Here is a 21833-nt window from a genome sequence, read left to right as displayed (position 1 = left end):
CATCGCATCAAACAAACATCGGCAGGATACAACACGCATATAAGGAAAATATATTTTGATTTTGGTTGAGCTCCTACATTTGATGTATGATTTTAGTAGTTGATCAAAATTTATACAAATCGAACCAATACATGTATACGATTCAGGTACAAGTTTGTAGTATAAATAATTTTTTGTTCCACTAACATAATTTTATCTTTTCTTCTAATTTTACATGTTTTGTAACTAAATGACAATAATCTTATAAAAAATTAAAAAATTAATTTTTAATCAAAGATTATCATGACCAAATATTGCAGCGAGGCTAACCACGCTATTAGAGTGTGCCACTTGTTAGTTTGTTACGTACCTTTGAATTGATTGTGTAACTAGCGTCTAAAGTTTAAAAGTACACAAGAATATGTGGCATGCATTATTTTCGCTTAAATACAAGTGCATAATAGATAACTGATGAACATACATATCAAGTGATAAGCGGAGCAGAGCCTGGCCTGTGCATATGTGATAATATGCAAGTATGCAACAGTCCTCCGATTGAGGTGGATCATCGATCAATCGCATTTGCACACTGTCCTTCCCAACCTTGAAGTGCAGCTCTACGTCAAGTAAATGAAGGTGACCATTGTCGCCTACGGCACTGGTTGATTAGAGTGTGAATGGGATACTCGTCTCGCAATGGCCTGAAATGTGTCCCCCACATAGCAGTCAACCTGCAGCGCCGTTAAACGGCAATTTTAAGAATGCCACCATGATAGTTAGCAAATGCAACGAAAGAACAGAAGCCAGGGAGATCAAAGTTTTACCAGGCGGAGGAATGTTGCCGGTCTTTGGAGTGTCAGACGCCGATCAACGCTTCCCCTCACCAGAAACTGCGCATTAGTTCTAACAATCGTTTGGTTTACTCCAATGCCTCATCAGAGCTCTGGACTGAAGAGATACACTCGAACGCTGATGCATAATGGATCCCCAATGAGTCTAACAACAGTAAACTATCACCTGGGTAGCCAGACATGTTGGTAGTTATTTATATTGAGAATGAGCAATGCATTCGAATGCCACTAATTTTACCTACTTTTTTTTCAAGGAATTAACAGGACATCTTTTCACACAGTTTTTACAACCCCCCCCCCCCCCTCAACGTCATTCGTACGCTACCAACTACTAGCACATAAGCTCATCTTTTTTTTCTTTCTTTTTTTTCTTTTTTGCCTTACTGTCATGCATATTCTAACTGCTCAATAAGCTCATGCAATTTTCGCCCTTTTGTCATGCCTATTTTTGCTACCAGTAAGCTCATCTAATTTTGCCTTGTTGAGTTATTATCATGTATATTTAACTGCCAGTAAGGTCATCTAGTTTCTCTAAGAAAATGCGCAGTGCATTAAAGTACCAAGAATTTCACCCAGTAGCATTTTCAGAATAACAGGACATCCTTTCACTGTTTCACATAGTTTTTGTCCATCGTCATGCGTATCGTATATTACTAACTACGTGGCAAAGAAGCTCATTCAGTTCATTCCTTGTTATCATGCAAATCATAACTACTTATAACTAGTCTATCAATATATGGACAATGCAATGGAACTTCGTGAAATGCCTATAATTTAAGATTATGTGAGTATATTAACTTCGCTTCTTTGCTATATGTGACTTCGCTTCTTTACTAATATATGACCACTTCTTTGCTACATTTTACGGAGGCAAAATAAGTGATGAAATAGGGAAACTACATTAAGAAATGACCTAAATAATTATTTATTTAATTTCCAAATACTACTCCATCCCGCCACAAATATGTGCAATTTTAGACAACACAATCACCAACATATTACTTTGACGACTATTTAGTAGCATGAAATACATGCAAAATATTACACAGTTGTAATACTATGAAACTACTATCTAAATCAAAGATAGCTATACCATTGCAAAAGTTCAATCGGAATTAAAGAGATATCGATGGTCAAAGTTTAGATATGTTGATATCATACAATCCAAAATAACACTTATTTGTGACGGGGGAGAGTAATGTATTTATAAATCTGAGCTCAAAAGAGGAGTGTCATGTTATATGTATAGTGTCATCTCATAATCATCCAATAACTTGAAAAGTTATTAAGAGTGCTCAAACGCACTATAGTGTTCTAGTGAGTTCTCATCTAGATTGTAGGTTCTACCATAACCTCACAAGTCACAACTTTTGAAAATGTCTGTTTCAGACGTGGGTTCCACGGATAATTTTCTCGATATATTTTCAAAAGTAATCCTATACTCATCAACAGTTTCTATATTGTAGACCTGCTGTAATGCCAATACATATGTATTTTGATATAATGTTAGAGCTGAATATAATAGGTGCATTGATAATTAGCATATTAACTTCCCTTTGCGTGGGCAAAACAAACAGGAATATTCTCAGTGCAGATTAGCTAATTTTGCATAGACAACTCCTTCATAAACAGGGATATCGAGGGAATTACTTAATCATATCTTCAAAGAACACAAGTCAAAATATTTATGAGAATAACGTAGAGCGTGTTTTGTATAATTACTAGCATATACAGTCGGCACATGTTGATGGCTACTAGTTATAGCGGGACGTAGATCACCTCCCTGCCCAGAATGAGGAAGACCACGGCCGGAGTGCTGGAGCCAATGGCGATGACGACATAGGCCGGCCACCGCGCTGTGGGCGCTACGGTGATGTAGACGGCAGTCATTAGTGAGACGAGCATGGCGAGGCAGGCGAGGACGGTGAGCCTGTGGCCCCACAAGAGCTGGTCAACCTTGAACTTGACGGGGTCTTGCCATGCCCAGATGAAGCAGAAGACGACAATGATGGAGCTGCACATAGCGACTGTGTTGGAGATGATGAAGATCTTGAAGGCGGTCTTGTGGCCATGAAGGGCGATGCCTTTCTCCTGGTGGTAGCCGCCGGGCATGGTGAAGGTGGCGGCGAAGGTGACGGTGGCGATGAGGGTTGCAACGAGGATGTAGGTCTCGACGATGCGCTCGAAGTATTTGTCATTGGAGGCCCTGCGGCTGGGGTAGGTTGCGAGGGGCGGCAGCTGCTGCTTGCCGCACCTGATGGACTCTTGCCGCTTGAGCTGCTTCCATAGGTACATCTCGTAGGCATCCATCTCACCGCTGGGCAACTTCATCTCGACGAGGCTGCGCGCCGTCTGGCCCTTGTGGTTGAGGACGCAGGGGTCGACGCGGCGGTCATTGAGCAGCATCACCGCGGACGGGACGCGGCTCATCTGGGCGGCGAGGTGCAGGGGCGTGTTTCCGTGCTTGTCGACGCGGTTGAGCAGCTCGGGGCGACGGACATGGCGGAGCAGGCACCTGAGCGCACTCATCTTGCCACTGATGATGGAGGCGTGGAAGGCGTTGCGGCCCTCGCTGTCCACCATCTCCGCCACGTCGGGGCAGTGCCGGAGCAGCGCCTTGATGGCCTCCGTCGAGCCGTAGCTCGCGGCGACGTGCAGCGGGGACTCCATCCAACCGTTGGGCTTGTAGGCCAGCTCCGTCCGGCTGTTGAGCAGTAGTTCCACCGCGTGCGGGTGGTTTTTCTGCGCCGCGTAGTGCAGGGCGTTGTTGCCGTCGGAGTCGGGCTGGTCGATCAGGTCAGGGCACTTCTCCAGCAGGATCTCCACGATCTCTGCATCGTAGAGTATGCAATTACTATACATAGAGTATGCTTGCGGTCTTGTGGATGATTGACAAGCGAACAAAAATATGCATTGGGGTTAAGGGGTTTGGGTGCTCCTTCTATAAAATCAGCTTACTGGTGTGCCCGCCGAGCACAGCCTGGTGCAGAGCCGTGCCGCTGACGGAGAAGACGAACCGCCCCTGTACCCAGGGCATGTCGACTATCTTGCGGACGACCTGGACAAGGCCCTCGCGGGCGGCCATGTCCAGCGGCGACTCCTTCCTGCCGTTGAGGTCGTGGCCGCGGTTGGGGTCGGCCTCGAGCAGCATCACCGCCACGGCGCTCCTGCGCTTCCGCACCGCCTCGTGCAACGGGGTGTTGCCCGCATTGTTGGTCACGAGCAGGGGGCTGTTGGGCGACGTGTCCGCGGTGTTGGGGTCGTCCTGCCAGGCTCGTGCGACGCTGACGAGCAGCTCCGCCACCTTCAGTTTGCCCGCCTTGGCCGCCAAGTGCAGCGGGGTGTCGCCGTCGTCGTTCTTGGCGACGAGCAGCTCACTCTTCTTGTCGAGGACCTCGCTGGCGAACTTGGAGTGGCCGTGTAAGGCGGCGAGGTGGAGCGCCGTGTTGAGCTGGGGGGTCACGGAGCTCAGGATCTTGGGGTCGGCCGCCGCCAGCTGCCTTAAGCTCGCCACCTTCCCCTGCGTCGCGGCCTTGTACAACGCCGGGTCCATGCCTCTCTGCATGGCTTTCCCCGACGTGGCGGGATCCATGGCTTTCAACGACGTGGCGGGATCCATGCCTGTCTCTATGGCCTCCCCCATCACCGCGGGATCCATGCCTCTTTCCATGGCTTGTACAGGGTCAGATCGAACAGAATACGCCTTTAACTACAGACTCTGCTCTGCTATTGATCTAGTCTCAGTAGATCAGGTTCAAGACAAGAAAGACAAGAAGACACAAGGGGTTGTTGACTTGCTGGACATGAGAAGCATGCAGATGCTAGTCTCAGTAGATCAGGCTGCAAAGAGTGAGGAGTGATGAGTGAGGACAAGGTACCGAGACGGGCAGTTTGCTTGCCACGCATATATATACGACCATAGCATATGAAAAAAGTCGATGGAGATGGTTGGAGTGATAATTGGATACCTTGCTTGCACTTTAAACTTGCAGCAAGCTGGACTGCTTTCGTGACATACAAGCACAAGTTAACTTGGCAAATCGACCTTGGCATCTATTCCAACTGTCCAGACTCCGGATCTCCTCGTGCTGCTGCAGCATCTGCATGCAAGCTGAGCCCAAATTGACCAAGCTTGTACTACATGCACTCTGCACTTTTGAAAGTTAGCTGATACGAGTCACTTTCGATCCGGCCGCTGGAGGAGTAGCTCAGGTCAGGGACTCAGGGTCGCTCGTTGGCAGCGTCGATGTGGAATCCCGCTGCCAGGCGCTCGTCCGTGGAGAGGCGGCGAAGGAGCGCAGCCGCCGGATTGCCCGTGACGGGGTGTGGCCAACGTTGGCCGTAAGCCTGCAGGCCGAGTCCCTGCTCGGACGACTCCGCGTACCGCCGCTGCAGGCGCGTCGACAGCAATGGTGACAGACTGACAGCAATGGAACGGGGTTTTGGATCGGGGAAAGGTTCAAATTTATGTGGTATGTAAAATACACATAGAGGAAATAATATATATTTTTTGCCTATTTTCTTCTTAATATAAAGTTTCTCCTAAATTGGTCTAGTTTTTTTAAAATATTGTAGTTTAATCTATTTCTGTCAGGTGAACGGGAAATATAAATTAAGAGCCTTAGATTCATTCAGTTCGAGGAAAGGGTTCATGGGAAAAAAAATTCTATGAACCTTACCTTTTTCCGTTAAGTTCAAATCCGACAAGAGTATATTCTACAACTAGCAGCTCATTTATTTAAGACTGACCCATTTCCTATCTAAGATTTTTGTTGTACTAGTCTTTTTATATTGCAATGTGTGAACCCAGATGCTTTGGCAATTTGCCTGGATCGGATGAAGCAGTAGAATTTTGAACATACGCGCAGAAGACCGAAACTCCTTCGGTTCAAGCTTGGTTTTGCCGTTTAATAGTTGGTTTAATCACAACTACTAAATATGCAACTCATAAGCTGCTAACTACAAGAGTCACATGTTCAGCTCCATGTCAGATGTGATCTTCGCCGACCGCATCTCGTACGCGTTCAGGTGGGTGACCTTGACGTCCGACTCGCCGTTGTTGAACACGTAGAGGCACGCCTTGTCGCCGACGGCCTTGGCCGGGTACACCCTCGACAGGATGCACGTCTTCCCGTGGCCTCCGAAGCTCTCCACCACCGAGTGGTCAACCTGCACGTATGTCCAAGGCCATCAAGACATCGATTAGCAAAATCACATGACTAATTAGACAACTAATTTATGCAAGAATAGATTGGCCAAGGTGGTGCCGGTGACGAACCAGAGTCCTGAGGGATCTTGCCGCCGGTCTTGGCGATGTCGACGTCAACGAAGCCGGCGAAGGTCGGCTTGTAGAGGTTGCCGGCGTGCGACGACTTGGACGGGTCGTTGCACATGAGGACGACGTGCTTGCTGCCGTCGCCGCCCTTAAACACCCTGAAGAACACGGCCGTCCGCTCCTTGAGATCGTCGGACGTGAGCACCCACAGCCCGAACGGCCAGACGCCGCCCTTGGCGTCCGCGCCTTGGGCCGCGCACACCGTCCGCGCGTCGGCCGTGCGCCAGGCCGGGTCGAACGGCTCGGCCTTGTCCAGGTCCATCACCTCGAACGACGCCTCCACGTCGGCCTGCGCGGGCGACGCGAGCCCCGTGACCTCGAAGTAGTGCCCGCCTTGACGAGCCTGTCCGTGACGTTGACGTGGCCGCCGCGGAGGGACTCGATCTCGTCGACGGGCCACTGCATAAGCTGCTTGCCGCCCGGCGCGAGCCAGACCTTCCTCGGGATGGCCTGCACGCCGTCCCAGCCTTTGCGGACGTCGTCGGCGGTGGAGTCCGACTCGTTGGCCCACCCCCACAGGATGCGGCGCTGCTCCGCCGAGTCGAGGAACGTCTTGGACGCGTAAAAGTTGCCGTAGTCGTACCGGAGCCCATCGTTGCCGTCGGCGAGTGCCGCGTCGGGCACGTACGTCTCGGTGGCGTGGTTGTACTGGCCGAACGTGTAGTACCCGAACCGCGTCAGGTCGAGGCTCACCTTGAGCACGTGCTTTGTGCCGCCGTTGCCGCCGACAACAGGGGAGGTGACCGGGTAGAAGTCTGGGCACTCCCACATGCCGGTGTCACCGGCGCGCGGCGCGCGGGCGCCCACCGCTTGAAGTCCCTGCTGCGGTACAGCATCGGGAGGCCGCGGTGGTTGTCCTTGGTGCCGATCACCAGCCTCCAGAGCCCGTCGGGGCCCTGCCAAGCTGTCGTCGGGTCACGGAACGCGGTGGCGTTCATCCCGGGCCCCGACATGATGACGGGGTTGTAGTCCGGCTTGACCCACTCCCGGAGGTAAGGGTCGGAGAGGTCCTTGGGATACGCGACTTTCTGCACTGCCAATCCTGGTCATCGATGTCTATTGGAGTATTGAATAAGGGTTTCTAGCTAATGGGTCTTACGAGTGGTATGGTGATTGACATATGATATCTTCTAAATTTTGTCTATCGCACAATCAAATCTAAGCTCACACGATTAGCGTAAGACTTTCACGACCAACTTCTTTACGATATTACGAGATGATGTGACTAACTCTTGCTAGTCACCGGGCTAATCCTTATCCAACCCATCTAATCATATTTATTGTTATTTACTTAAGTGTTTTTCTTCCTCAATTACCTCATCTAGTAACAAAGTCATGACTGGTATGGTTAGACATTGCCCCATCCTATAGCATTAAATGCTATGGATAAGACCTTGTGGGTGGCATAGTACCACGCCGCTGACGAGATATGGTCTACAGAATGTCCAGGTAAGTGAACGGTTTTGCAGGTAGACTCGCGGGGGCGCAGGGACATGATAGCTTGACAGACGATCTTACGGCGTACGGTGATGAGACAGGTCGGACGACCAAGGAAGACAGGTGTCGAGATGTTTCACGGTTGGAGGAGATAGTCAAAGCTCTCATGGTAAATTTGGCTCACCCGATTCTCCAGGATATAATGCAAGAGTTGAATATCTAGTTAGATGTGAGTCTACTAATTGAGACACACTTATGAGTTCTCTCTATTATATAAAGAGAGGAGAACTCAGTTTGTAAAGGGTAATCGATTCACAAACACTTATAACAAAATACATAGGACGTACGGTTGTTATCTTTCGGAAGATCTAAACCTGAATAATTCTGATATTTTTGAGTTCAACATACAAAGACAAACGCACACTTTCAACATTATTCATACACCTTTCGATCAGTATATCTAAAATCATTATCAGAGATTAACCTCGATAATACCGACGAACATGATGACTGACGTGCCGTTTGGGAGCACGGCCACGGAGCCCGACCAGCAGCCGTTGACGTGGAACGGCACCGTCAGGTAGATCACCAGCGGGAGCACGATCCAGTCGACGAGGTCCGTCGAGGCGGGGTGCGCCCACACGATGTTGGCCCACGCCCTTTAGTACATCACGCCATTAGGATCTGCACGCACAAGAACACGACCTCGTTAATCAGCCTCTCCAACGCCACAGCAGCTGACGAACAAATTTACACGTTGTGGCACCTTGCATGGTGGTACGTACCGTTGATCCAGTGCTCGGCCTCGGCCGAGAGCTGGATGTCGTACTCGGTCTCGGCGAAGACCTGGTGCGACGCCTTCGCCACCCGACAGGAGGACGACAGCAACGCGAGTAGCAGGAAAACCACCCACGTCGCCGTCCTGATCACCATGTCGTCGTCGAATCAAGTGAACATCTCAAAAGACTTCCTAAGTATCTCCATATAGAAAGTTATCTTAAAAAAATTCTCTCCCACCCTCTCTAACAAACTCTATATACCTAATTCTTATATTTCAACAGTTCTCCCTCCTATGTCACCGACGAATGGACCTCAACCGTCAGCTCTATCGTGCTCCAGCTCCATCTCCTTCCCGCTCAGCTCAGCAAGCTCCTCCAAGCCTTGTACCGCCACGTGCCGTGATCGCTCCATCAACCTCCCATATTGTTCTCACCCGCCACCACTTCATGAAGTCCCTCAGCCTCTCCGCGAACTTCCATATCGGATTGGGCCACAAACTCACCAAAATAGCAACTAAGCACACGAGGAGCCTGCGAGAAAGCACAACAGAATCCACAGAAATCACAAATCAAATTGGAATTAAACAACTAAGCACATGAGGAGTTGATGATGAGGAGGGAAGCAACTAGCTCTTACTGATCCCCTCTAAGACAAAATCCATGCCTCGCCAGATCGAGCTTTCCCGTCAAATTGAAGCACTCCTCTTTGGATCGATCGACTTGCTGTAAAAATGGAGCTCCTAATCATCGGAATTGAGCTCTTGGTGTTGGGATAGAGCTCCCCTGTCCAAATCAATGCCCACTCCTCCTGGATCGAGCGACTCGCAGTGCGGATGTACCTCCTCATTGACGGGATCATGTTGCCGCCACTGGGATCGAAGGTATTGGTGTTGTCTCTTCTTTGTTCGTGAGCACGGTGGTGCTGACCGTGGTGACGATGACGTTAGGCTTGAGGGAGTCGATAGCCTCCATGGGTACTCGAGGACGTTGACGTGTGGAGGGATGGCATGGCTAGAGGCAACGAGGTGTTCCTTAGGAAGCCGAGGGAGCCGTGGTGGTGGACGGCGCCGTCAGCGAGGATAATGATGCGGTGGAATAGCTTGAGGATGTAGTAGTCGGACAGGAGGACGAGCGGATGGGGCTAGCTGGGCGGATAGGAAGTGGGGGTTGCTCTTGAGAAGTAGCAAGCGAGAGGGGAGTTTTAGAGGCTCGGTAAGGATACAGAGTGAGATAGAGAGGCTATTGGAGATAGTTTTGAGTTAAAATCCTCATATTTAATTATAAGGAGTTATTAAGGAAGTCTTTTGAGATGGAGATAATTGTTCAGTTATCACTCTAAAAAAGTAGCAATTGCGGTTGATGATGATATGCGACTATGCATGTAGGATAGAATAACAAATGAGCAATTGTCACCTCTCAGAATGGCAAAATAGTAAATACCCCTTGAGATGATACGAACAGGTGAAAAGCGCGTGTATATAAGCAAATTTATAGGCCAGGATCGAAGAGCTAGTGACATACTTACGTCGGACTGGATTACGACAAGTTGTATCGGATATTCAATACCTACTAATTACGGATTAGGATGGAACAGAGATGAGGATTTTTTTTTTTCTGAGAGAGAACACCGATGGGGCCTGGTAGAATTAATAGGGCTGTAGAGGTCGTAGTCTCGTGCGGACACCATATCCACCCATGATTTGTCATCCATTTATTAGACTTCTAGTCTGCGTTTAATATGATGTATTTATTTTTTTATTTGTAAAAGTGAATAAATTATTTAAATTTTATAGATTTTTATTAAATAGAAGAAAAATAGAGAAATAAGTGACACCAGAATCAATTCGTGCTTTATATAGTAAACATATATCTATATCTATGTATCTACATTTCAAAGAGTAAAACAAAAAATTTAAAACTATATCTATCTATCTATACCTCTGTATCTCCATCTTCTATCTATCTATACCTCTGTTCATTACAGACAATGAGGAAAATTTAACATTTATGAAGGGAAAAGGAAAATTATCTATCTATACCTCTATTAGTTACCGACTTTGAGAAAATTCTCATGTTAATTAGAAAAAGGAGATATTTCACGTTAATCAAAGAAAAAAAACATATGGTCATCCATGCAAGTGGGACCATATTATAAGTGTTGAAATAAAATAAGACTTGAGGTGGAACCTTACATAGTCGGCCACACACTATGAGCGCTTAACATGTGTACATGTATTATTCCTACAAGAGATTTTATCATAGGGAATGGTTAGCACATATGCCGAGTGTGGGACTAAACCAAGAGCATGATGGTCTAATGCAAGATAAAGGCTTCATGGTTATTAGTTTTAAAATTTTTATAATAAATTACAATGTTGTGTTGGAATTGCACTATTCAAATTAAATAAAAAGGTTGATCCAATGGAAAAATCCATAAAAGCAAAATCTCATTAATAATACAAATAATCAGGTCCAAGACATCGAGCTAAATCTAGTGGCTCAAGGCGTGTTTAGCTCATGATCCTGATGTGTGCAAGGCATTTAGTTTTTGTTTAGTTTGAAGCTAAAATTTAGCCGCTCGAAAAAATATGCACGGAGCAAAAACTTTTGTAACGCAAATATGTGCAAAATTGAGCAGCCGAAATGACCGGCCAACTTTGGCTAGCCAATTTTTTTGCATGAGCACGAACTAAATGCTATTTTCTTTATCCTCACTTATATTAGTGGCCACACATCACGCCTAACACCCCAACTCCCCCCCCCCCCACCCACACCATCGGCACATCCCAACATGTCATTGTGTTCTTGGTCCAAGAAAAGTGGCATTATGTGATGAGGAATATACAACTAATAATTTAAATGTTTCTAGAAATATAGTATTATCTAAGGATGGAATTTCTATCGTATATATGTCTAACTTTTGTAGTGTCGGAATATTGAGTAAGGAGGATGTTAGAGTATTAAGTAAAGGGGCGTTCTAGCTAACGGGCCTTACGAGGGATATACCGATCAACGGGGGATATTTTCTAAACACTAACCCATCGTGCGATCAAATCCAATCTCGCACGACCAGCGCAAGACTTGTGCGACCAACATCTTTGTGATATTATGAGATCCTATGACTAGCCCTTGCTGGTCGCGGGGCTGATCCTTACCTAACTCATCTAATCATATTTATTGCTATGTACTTAAGTGTTTTCCTTCTCTAGGCACCCCATCCAGTGAACAAAGTCATGGTCGATGCAGTTGGGCACTACTCCGTCCCGTAGCATTAAATGCTACGGATGGGGCCTTGCGGGCCGGCGCAGCACCGCACGGCTGACAAGACAGGGTCTGCAGAACGACCAGTCAACTAGACGATTTTACAGGTAGACTCGCGAGACACAGGGACAGGACAACTTGATAGATGATCTTACGACGCACGGTGATGAGACAGATCGGGAGGCCAGGGGAGGTAGGTATGGAGGCGTTCCACGGTTAGGACATGCACTCAAAGCTCTCAGGGCAAGTTAGGCTCACCCGGTTCTCTAGGATATGATCTTATAGTAGAATATCTAGCTAGATATGGGTCCACCGAGGCCCGAGAGCATCAGATTAACGCCAGATCGTGGCCAACCTCTGACCAGCCCGTCCCCTCCAAAGGGGTCAGTTAGAAGGAGAAGAGAAAGAACAAGCGTAAGGAAGGACATACGACATCATGACGGTTGAGCAGACAGGCCAACTGCGTCGGCGCTTCAAGAAAAAGGAGGGGGAGAAGGGTCGTGGCTACTTCCCGATCCACCGCACGATGCTCACTACTTGGCCGAGTGTAAGGTCGCGCGGGGCATCAGATAAGGAGCTTGGAGAGCGTAAATCCAGGCCTGACGAGGATGGTGAGGATAGGGCTGACCTTGACCAGTCGGCACTGGGGTACCAGCAAGCCGATCACATGGTCCACCACATCTTCGGGGGCGCCGCAACGTACTCCTTGAAAAGGAAATACAAATCGATGGTCCGAGAGGTGTGGGCGACCATGCCGGACCCAAGCCCACCTTTGAAGTGGTCAGAAGTGCTCCTTACCTTCAGTTAGACCAACCACTCCATGAGTATCAAGCGACCTGGTCGCTACCCTATTATGGTCGAACCCACCATGCAGAACATCCGATTGGATCGCATGTTGATCGACGGAGGGAGCTCTATCAACCTCCTCTTCACCGACATACTGGACGCCCTTCAAATCCCAAGGAGCGCATTAAAACCGCCTCCCCCTTCTTTGGAAGTAACCCGAGCTCCTCGGCTAAGTCCTTGGGGCGGATTGAACTGCCCGCCACTTTTGGCTCACCGAGTAACTTCAGGACCAAAAAAAGTCATGTTTGATGTAGTGAACTTTGGAATCGCCTATAACGCAATCCTGGGGCGACCGACGATGGCTCAGCCCACTATGCGTACAAGGTGATCAAAATCTCTGGTTCAACTGGTGCCATCACCATCTTCAACAACGCAAATATGACCTTACATTGCGACAAGAGGAGCCTTGACATGGTCAAGCTAACTCCTGAGTCGCAGCCCCGTGAAGGTCCATGTCACCACCAGCCGAGACGAGTGGCTCAAGGCAGTACGCCTCGATGACTCCGACCTAACCAGGACGGTCCAAATATAGGCCATCCTGGTCCCCAAATAGGAACTCACGCTCATCACCTTTCTCCAGGCGAACGCGGATGTCTCTTCATGGAGTCTGTCTGATATGCGCCCAGAGTCCCCAGGGACATGATCGAGTATAAGTTATCAATATGACCTGAAGCGCGAGTCAAGTAAAAAGTGTGTCGATTTGCAACCGATCGAAAGGAAGCACTTCATGAAGAGATCGATAAGCTCCTAGAAACAGACTTCGTCTAAGAAATACAATATCCAGAGTGATTGGCTAACCAAGTCATAGCTCGAAAATACAATGGTAGGTGGATGATGTGTCTCGATTTCACCGACCTCAACAAGGCGTAAAAAGATATATCCCTCTACCCCAGATCGACCAGCTTGTCAACTCAACAACTGGCAATGATCTCCTAAGCTTCTTGAATGTGCATTCGGAGTACCACCAGATTATCATGTGTAGGAAAGATGAGGAGAAGACTGCTTTTGTAACACCCTTCGTGGTCTTTTGCTATGTAAAGATGTTTTTTGGTTTAAAAAGCATTGGTGCCACTTATCAGCGTTGTATTCAGCTCATTCTTCAACCACAACGCGGTAGAAACATCAAGGCATACGTGGATGATGTGGTCGTGAAGAGTAGAACCAAGGGTGATCTGGTCACAGATCTCCAAGAAACGTTCGACAACCTTTGAAAGTACCGCATGAAGCTGAACCTAGAGAAGTGCATGTTTGGAGTCCCATCGAAGAAGTTGTTCGGATTTCTCATTTCCAGTCAAGGAATAGAGGCAAATCCTGATAAGATCAGAGCCATCGACTAGATGAAGTCCCCGACTAGGCTAAAAGAAGTTCAAAAACTAATATGATGTGTGGCAACATTGAGCAGGTTCATTTGAAGATTGGGAGAAAGGGAGTTGCCGCTCTTTAAGCTCCTGAAGAGGAGCAACCACTTTCGATGGAAACCGGAAGTGGAAATGGCCCTCCAAAATCTAAAAATGTACCTCTCCTCCTCTCCTATACTGACCGCACCTCGACTAGACGAGGAGCTCTTGCTCTATGTTGCAGCCACCCAACAGGTTGCGAGTGTGGTACTAGTCGTCGAGCAAGAAGGTCTTCAGCGACCAGTTTACTACGTCTATGAGGTCCTGCACGACACGAATGCTTGGTATCCACAGGCTCAAAAGCTGCTATACGCCATTCTGACGGCTTCTCGCAAGCTCAAATACTACTTCCAGGTCTACAAAATCAACGTAATATTCTCACTCCCGATCAGAGAAATTCTCCACAATAGGAATGTGGCAGGAAGAACTAGCAAAGTGGGTAGTAGTGCTCAGGGAGTTCGATCTCCAATTCATCTCCTGAATAGCTATCAAGTCCCAGACGCTGGTTGATTTTGTGGCCGAGTGGTTGTCTTTTGAGCTCGAGCAAGTACAACGACCAGAGTCAGATGAGAACTAGACCTTGCACTTTGACGGATCGTTCACGCTGAAGGGAGCGGGGGCTGGAGTAGTTTTGACCTCACCAACCGGCGACATCCTCAAATACGTAGTTCAATTATGTTTTCTAACCACCAACAATATTACAGAATACGAGGACCTCTTGTTTGTAATGCGGGCAGCCTCCACACTTAGGATTAAGGGCTTGTTTGGTTTGCTACCTAACATTTTTGTAACTAATATTAGGAATGCTACACATTCTACGGCTATTGTTTGGTTGGGATAGTAGCCTTAGGCTGCCATAAATTATTATTTAAGTTTCAAAGCCTTGTTGTAGAAATTTTTGCTGCACTTGTGGCGGGAAAAAGACGACCATGGGCCTACGACGCGCCACAATGCGAAATATTCCCCACCCTCTCTTCGTTAAAGTCACCTTGTTTCTCTTTCGTTCTCACATTTCTCACCGCAATCGCCAGCACACGAGTCTCGTCCATGGCGTGAGCTCCGTAGATTCCCAACCGCCACGTGCTTTTTAGGTCCCTCTCTCTCTATCTATTTCCTCTCATCTTGAGTTCTCCACCATCCCCTCCTCCTCACGTTCTATTCCTGCACAGATCTGGACCTCCACCCTCTATAGCAGTAGTAGCAACTCTTCTGATCCCCTTCCGTGTAGCAGCAGCTCTCGACTCCCAACTCAAGTTCAGAAGTGCAAAGTGTAGCTCATCTAGAAGTGAAAAGGTGATGCCTTACCGGGTAGCTCATGGGTATGTGTCCTTATGTTTTAGTTTTGTTGGTTGTTCCTGTTGAAATCATCGGTGTCTTGCATGCTCGTTTTATCTTCTCGGATGTTCTTTGCTTGAGGTAAGTGCTTGCATGAGTAATGTATAAGTTAATTAGTGATGATGGTTTACTCCTTCCCCTTATTAATTGTTTTAAAATGTAAACATAACTTATGTTAGGAATTCGTGGTTTGTTTGTTCTGTGGAATTTTCTCCGATTTCCACCCAAAATGTATTAGCAGCTATTGATTTTGATTTACGGTTCATCTATGTTCTTGCTGGATGGGAGGGTTCAGCCCACGACTCTTATATGCTTCAAGATGCACTATCATGTCCCACTAGCCTTAAAATACTAGAAGGTAGCATTGTTACACATGGCTCACATGTAAAAACTTGCTTATGTTTTTACCTAACTATATCGCATATATTCATGATGTAGGTAAATTTTTCCTAGCCGATGCTAGATACGCAGCAAGGCCATGCATACTACCCCCATATTGTGGCCTCCGCTATCACCTAAAAGAATATAGGGGTGCTAGAGAGCCAGAATGCTCGAAGGAGTTTTTCAACCATCACCGCTCTTCGCTTAGAACAACCATTGAAAGAGTGCTTGGTACATTGAAGAATCGTTTTAAGATCTTTGCGAGTTAGCCATTCTTCCCTTTGAAAACTCAAGTCAAAACTGTTATTGGTTGTTGTGTGCTGCATAATTGGATCCTAGAGGATGATTCAAATGAATATGTATATGATGATGTTGCTTGGTACCCAGCCCTGACAAGGAGCAGGAGGGTCCATCGTGATTTGCAACAGGAGAGTCGGGAATGGACACGGAAACGAGATGAGGTAGAACAAAAGATGTGGGAGGACAAAGTAGGACAACCTATAGCTAAAGGTGTAGCTAATATGTAGAAGTTTGATGTATGGTGACTGCTTTTGTTTCCTGTTTGATCTTCCAGTTTGCTATGTATGCGCACACTTTGAGACATTAAGTTGTTCTATTATTTGCATTGCATAATCTTTTTTTAATTTTTTCTTGTTCTATGTTGATTCTGGTAGTATGTAATTAAATTGTCTCATGTCATGAGGAGCAGTAATGACAAAAGTTGATGGAGATATGCCTTCTCATGAGAGAACCATCAATTGGGATGATGGTCAAACCAAGTCCATGTTGGATTGGTGCATTGATTACATGAAAGACCAACATGCTGGATTTAATTTCAAGAAGCAACATCACATGAAGTGTGTTGATACCTTAAACAAAGAGTTTGCTATGGGGGTGATAGTTTCTCAAGTTGATCGTCACTTTAGGCACTACAAAGAAAATTGGAAGTATGCCTCGAAAGTTTTGAGCAACAGTGGCAACATGTTTGATTCCACCAGATGCATGATGACTATTTTCGATTTTGAAAATGCTAATCAAGGTTAGGTAGCAAACCAAATAGGCACTAACTCTTGCTTACATAAAATGCAGGATAGGGCTAGGCGCTTGCTCTTCAAGCCCATCAAATTATTCCATGAGATGCAGGAGTTATTCATAGGCACTAATGCTGATGGTTCTCTTACAATTGACCAAGATACTTGTATGAACGACTGTGATGACTCAGAGAGTGATGAGTTCACAAGGGTTGAATGACATGAGTGGATATGCACTTTCTGAAGATTTAGCTAGTGATGGTTCTGACACTTTGTCATCACCGTTATCTCATATAGCCGGTGCAGAAAAAACTCATCTAGCACTAGTCTAGTTGGTACCAAGCGTCCAAGAGGCATCATGTCACCTTCTAGGAAGCCAAAAAAGCCTAAAAGACGTTTCTCAAAGTCCATTGAACAAATTAATTCCACATTGCTATCACCCGAGAAATTTCTTAATGCTCTTGCTCCTCAAGTGCCCCAACATCCTAACCCTCATGCTAGATTGTGGGAGAGGCTAGAGGCAATGAAAATTACCATTGATGATAAGATAGCAGTTGGTCTGTAAGACCTTGTTCCACGAGTTCTCCTATGCCATCAGTATCAGTCCCTGAATTAAGTAACTGACACGCATAGTATAATAATTGTAGTATCACAGTCAAACTTCGTACACAAACCTGGTCGAACAGCCAACTAAAACACAGTGAAAAGTAGAGACCCAAGCCACAAGCAGCTAGGGTGCGAACGTGACTTCTAGGACTACTCTTCATCCTCATCTTCACTTCCAGTGAAGTCGGCATTAGTTTCTTCATCTGAATGACAGCAAGAGTGATGATAAAAAGTACTCAACAAGTCATATACTACTTCAAGTGTTTGATAGATGCATAAGGGATGAAACAAGGATAAGGCTTTACGGTTTAGTTTTAAGCATAAAGCAGTTTTCTGCAAGTATTCTATTGTATTATCTAGATTGACTTGAAAATAATTTGAATAGTTCAAATTAGGTAACAGACTATATCTAGGGGTTTTTGATCCTGGGAGGGGCTATACCTCACTCCGCAGTCTCTATTATCACATCTGGTGTACCTCTAGTACTATATAGCTTCTGACGGATTGAGCTAGGAATCTCATCATACGGACATCTAGTCCACACACTCACTCATCAAGACACATGCACCCAGAGTCTTGCCAAAACGGTTACTACTATCGCATGTCCATGATAGTGAACACGGCTATTCAAATAGGTTTACAGTATGTAGAGATTGTACACTGTACCCACACGATATGCTCAGCCTCCAACTGTTGCAGGCGGAGGAGCGAATCATACCGAGACACTCCAATCACTTTTCCTGTCGGACTTTTCTACGAGATTTACCCCTAAGTATTAGTGGTCTTGTACTGAATGCCAAATTCCCTTTTTATGTATTTGTCGATCTCTGCACGCTCAAACAGAGGGCCACATAGCCACTTGACTGCTCACTGCTCTTAGGCTCCTGGTAGGATGCCCAACTCAGTCCAGTGAAGGAGAAGTCAAGCCTTGTCCATTCAAGACGCATTGTTGCACGGGAGTGGCTAAGCATGATGGCGTAATGACTTGATCCTTAAACGACTGGAGCAGGTATCTTCTGGCAATGAACACCACAGAGGTGACCCAAGACCTCAGGAGCATCCTCATCCAGAGTACTACTTCACCTGCCCCCGTCAAACAGTTTTCACCCATTTTTACACATTAGCCACCATATCCCACATGACATCAAGGATTTCACAAACATCACAGAATTTACAACCATCAATGATTCATAGTATATGATTTATCATTGACAAAAGTAAATCTTGTCTCCGAGGAGGTGTATTTTTAAAAGCGACGTCTCCGAGGAGACGTATTCAATCCTAAGCATGCTAGATATCAAGACGTCATATGCCATCAATATAGATAACAACATGTAATCCTAGGGTGATATGTATTTTGGATGATAACATTTATGGCATGGTAAGTGTTGATAGGATTAACTATTATAAGTAGTTTGTAAAAGTGCAATATATAGCATATGCGATATAAGTCTAGTTTTAAGTTGATCATGTAGATTAATTAAAAATATATGTTCGATATGATCAAGGAGATAGGACTTGCCTTCTCCGAGATTTCTTCAAAGTCTTGGTTATAGTTAGGATCTTCTTCGCTCCTGACGCTACCTGCGCAGCACTCCTAGAATTCTGGTGGTTCTGTAATTGCGACCACGATCAGTAACAAACTATACTAGAGAAGAACCAAATTTAACACCAACGGAAATCCAAATAAGTCCTAATGGATATCAAACTATGATAGATGGTTAGATCACGAATTTTGATGAAAGAATAGTTGAAATCGGAGCCAGAATGGAGAAGCTATGACTCCGGAAGATATAATCTAAAATTAAATTGAGAAAAATATGAAATTGCACTATTCATAGGTGGAGCCCACAAGTGGGGCCCACATGAACAGTGACATGCCCACATGAATAGTAACTGACTAGGCTGAATTAGGCTTAAATGGGCTGGGTCCGAGCCTAGATGGGCTGGGTCTAGGCCTGGATGTGTTGCACAGTACTGGGCTGCACAGTACTGGCCCACTTGGGTTTAGGCCAGGTAGCTTAACGGGTGCGGAGCTAGGCCACCCTATTAGGCCCGTGGCATTTGGCAGCGGGTCGCGCAGCGCACGAGCGGCAGCCTGACCAAGAGCGCGCGTGCGGGAGCAGGCGCGCCGGTTGGGGCAGAGTGGCGGAGGGAGGGAAAAAGCAGGCGGTGACGAGCAGTTCCCTTAGGGTGGACTATCTTCCCTCGGGGTCCGAGTGGTGTGACCAGACCTAACCATTGCCACGGGGGAGCTTAGGGGTTACTGTCGGAATATTGAGTAAGTAGGATGTCGAAGTATTGAGTAAGGGGACGTCATAACTAAAGGGCTCCATAGAGAGATATGCCAACCAACAGGGAATATTTTCTGAACCCTAGCCCATCGCGTGACTAGGTCTAAGCTCGCACGATCAGCGTAAAGCTTGTGCGACCAACCCTTGCTGGTCGTGGGATCAGTCCTTAGCTAACCCATCTAATCGCATTTATTGCTATCTACTCAAGTGTTTTTCTTCCCTATGCACCCCATCCAGTGAATAAAGTCATGGCTGGTGTGGTGGCCTTACGGCCAGTGCAGCATCGCACAGCTGATGAGACAGAGTTTGCATAATGATCAGGCAAGTGGACGGTTTTGCCGGTAGACTCGCGGGGCACAGGGATAGAATGACTTGGTAGACGATCTTACAGCGCACGACGATAGGACAGGCAGTGTGGCCAGGGGAGGCAGGTGTGGAGGTGTTCTATGGTTGGGACAGGCACTCAAAGCTCTCAGGGAAAGTTGGGCTTACTTGGTTCTTCAGGATATGATCCAAGAGTAAAATATCTAGCTAGGCATGGGTCCGCTAATCGGGATCAACTTGTAAGTTCTCCCTCTCTCTGGTATATAAAGAGAGGATAACCCGGTTTGTAAAGGGAGGATCGGTAACCGATTCACAAGCACTTATTACAAAATACACATGATGTAAGGTTGTTATCCTTCGAGAGACCTGAATCTAGATAACTCTGGTGTTCTTAAGTTTAACACACACCGACAAATGCACACCTTAAGCGTTGTTCATGTGCCCTTTGGCCGATATACACTGGAATCATTGTTAAGGATTAACACTCAACACATATGGATAAGGTTCTAGAAGCTACCATATCAAGCACGACACAAACTCATTCTCCAAGGGCAAGTTCTATTGAGTAAGGGGGAGTCCTAACTAAAGGGGCCCATGAGAGATATGCCGACCAATGGAGGATATTTTTTGAATCCTGACCCATTGCACGACTAGGTCCAAGCTCGCACGATCAGCGCAAGGCTTACACGACCAGCCTCCTTGTGCGACCAGCCCTTGCTGGTCGCGGGACCAGTCCTTACCTAACCTACCTAATCGCATTTATTGCTATCTACTCAAGTGTTTTCCTTCCCTATGCACCCCATCTAATGAACAAAGTCATGGTCGGTGTGGTTGGGCACTGCCCCGTCCCGTAGCATTAAGTGCTACGGATGGGGCCTTTTGGGCCGGCGCAGCATCGCACGGCTGACAAGAAAGAGTCTGCAGAACGACCAGGCAAGTGGACGGTTTTGTAGGTAGACTCGCGGGGCGCAGTGTTAGAATGACTTGGCAGACGATCTTATGGTGTACGACGATAGGACAAGCCGGGCGGCCAGGGGAGATAGGTGTGGAGGTGTTCCACGGTTGGGACAAACACTCAAAGCTCTCAGGATAAGTTGAGCTCACTTGGTTCTACAGGATATGATCCAAGAGTAGAATATCTAGCTAGGCATGAGTCCGCTAATCGAGACTAACTTGTAAGTTCTCCCTCTCTCTGATATATAAGGAGATGAGGACCTAGTTTGAAAAGGGAGGATCGGTAACCGATTCACAATCACTTATAACAAAATACACATGATGAAGAGATGTTATTCTTCGGGAGACTAGAACTTGGATAACCCCGGTGTTCTTGAGTTCAACACACATCGATGAACTCACACCTTAAGCTTTGTTCACGCGCCCTTTGACCGGTACACTCTAGAATTATTGTCAGAGATTAACACTCGACACGTAGGGATAAGGTTCTAGAAGCTACCATAGTAAGCATGACATAAACTCATTCTCCAAGGGCAAGTTCTATTTGTACTTGAAAAGAATCTCCCGATAAGGAAACAAGTGCCCTGGTACCTCGAGGGGTACAGATTAAGTCGACTACGTTTGTGACTCTGAGTAGGATATGACTCCTCTCCTCCCAACTATATAACCAGGGTAGGTGTATGATGAAGACAAGCCCAATTTGAACATAACTCAAATTAGCTTAACTCTACGAGATATAGACTTCAAGCTTCAAAGAACCCCTCAACAAACTTGAAAGACTCGCCGATTAGCTTAGAGTTTAGATTTAGACACCTCACATTATAATCCTCTATTAATACAAGGCTCAAGGCAACATATATGATATATAACTATTATATTTCGAAGGACCGAATCTATCCACTTCACGTGTCATTTTCTTTACAATCTACAATAGATAGATATCAGCTAGGTAATTCCTGGCCTATACAAATATTGCATTATCGATGTACTAAACATCAGCATGATGATGGATGCTAGGTGTCT

The 21833-nt window shown here is 46.4% G+C and overlaps 1 protein-coding gene and 2 pseudogenes across 1 annotated transcript; 1 reads left to right on the top strand and 2 right to left on the bottom strand.

Moving 5' to 3' along the window:
• Positions 1-2483: 2483 nt before the first annotated feature.
• LOC133911237 (protein ACCELERATED CELL DEATH 6-like) lies at positions 2484-4698 on the bottom strand. Its single transcript, XM_062353440.1, has 2 exons — positions 3789-4698; positions 2484-3661 (listed from the first exon to the last, which is right to left on the bottom strand). Exons 1-2 carry the CDS (start codon positions 4498-4500, stop codon positions 2589-2591), a joined length of 1785 nt encoding a protein of 594 aa, XP_062209424.1. The 5' UTR covers positions 4501-4698; the 3' UTR covers positions 2484-2588.
• A 353-nt stretch (positions 4699-5051) lies between these two features.
• On the bottom strand, positions 5052-8535 carry LOC133910756 (beta-fructofuranosidase, insoluble isoenzyme 3-like; annotated as a pseudogene).
• Positions 8536-16312: 7777 nt separating this feature from the next.
• Positions 16313-16964, top strand: LOC133910755 (uncharacterized; annotated as a pseudogene).
• The last annotated feature ends 4869 nt before the right edge of the window (positions 16965-21833 follow it).

The sequence above is a fragment of the Phragmites australis genome, chromosome 3 (assembly GCF_958298935.1).
Source record: "Phragmites australis chromosome 3, lpPhrAust1.1, whole genome shotgun sequence".
NCBI lineage: Eukaryota > Viridiplantae > Streptophyta > Magnoliopsida > Poales > Poaceae > Phragmites > Phragmites australis.
The sequence above is the reverse complement of the archived record's forward strand: the minus strand, read 5'-3'. Positions and strand labels throughout refer to the sequence as shown.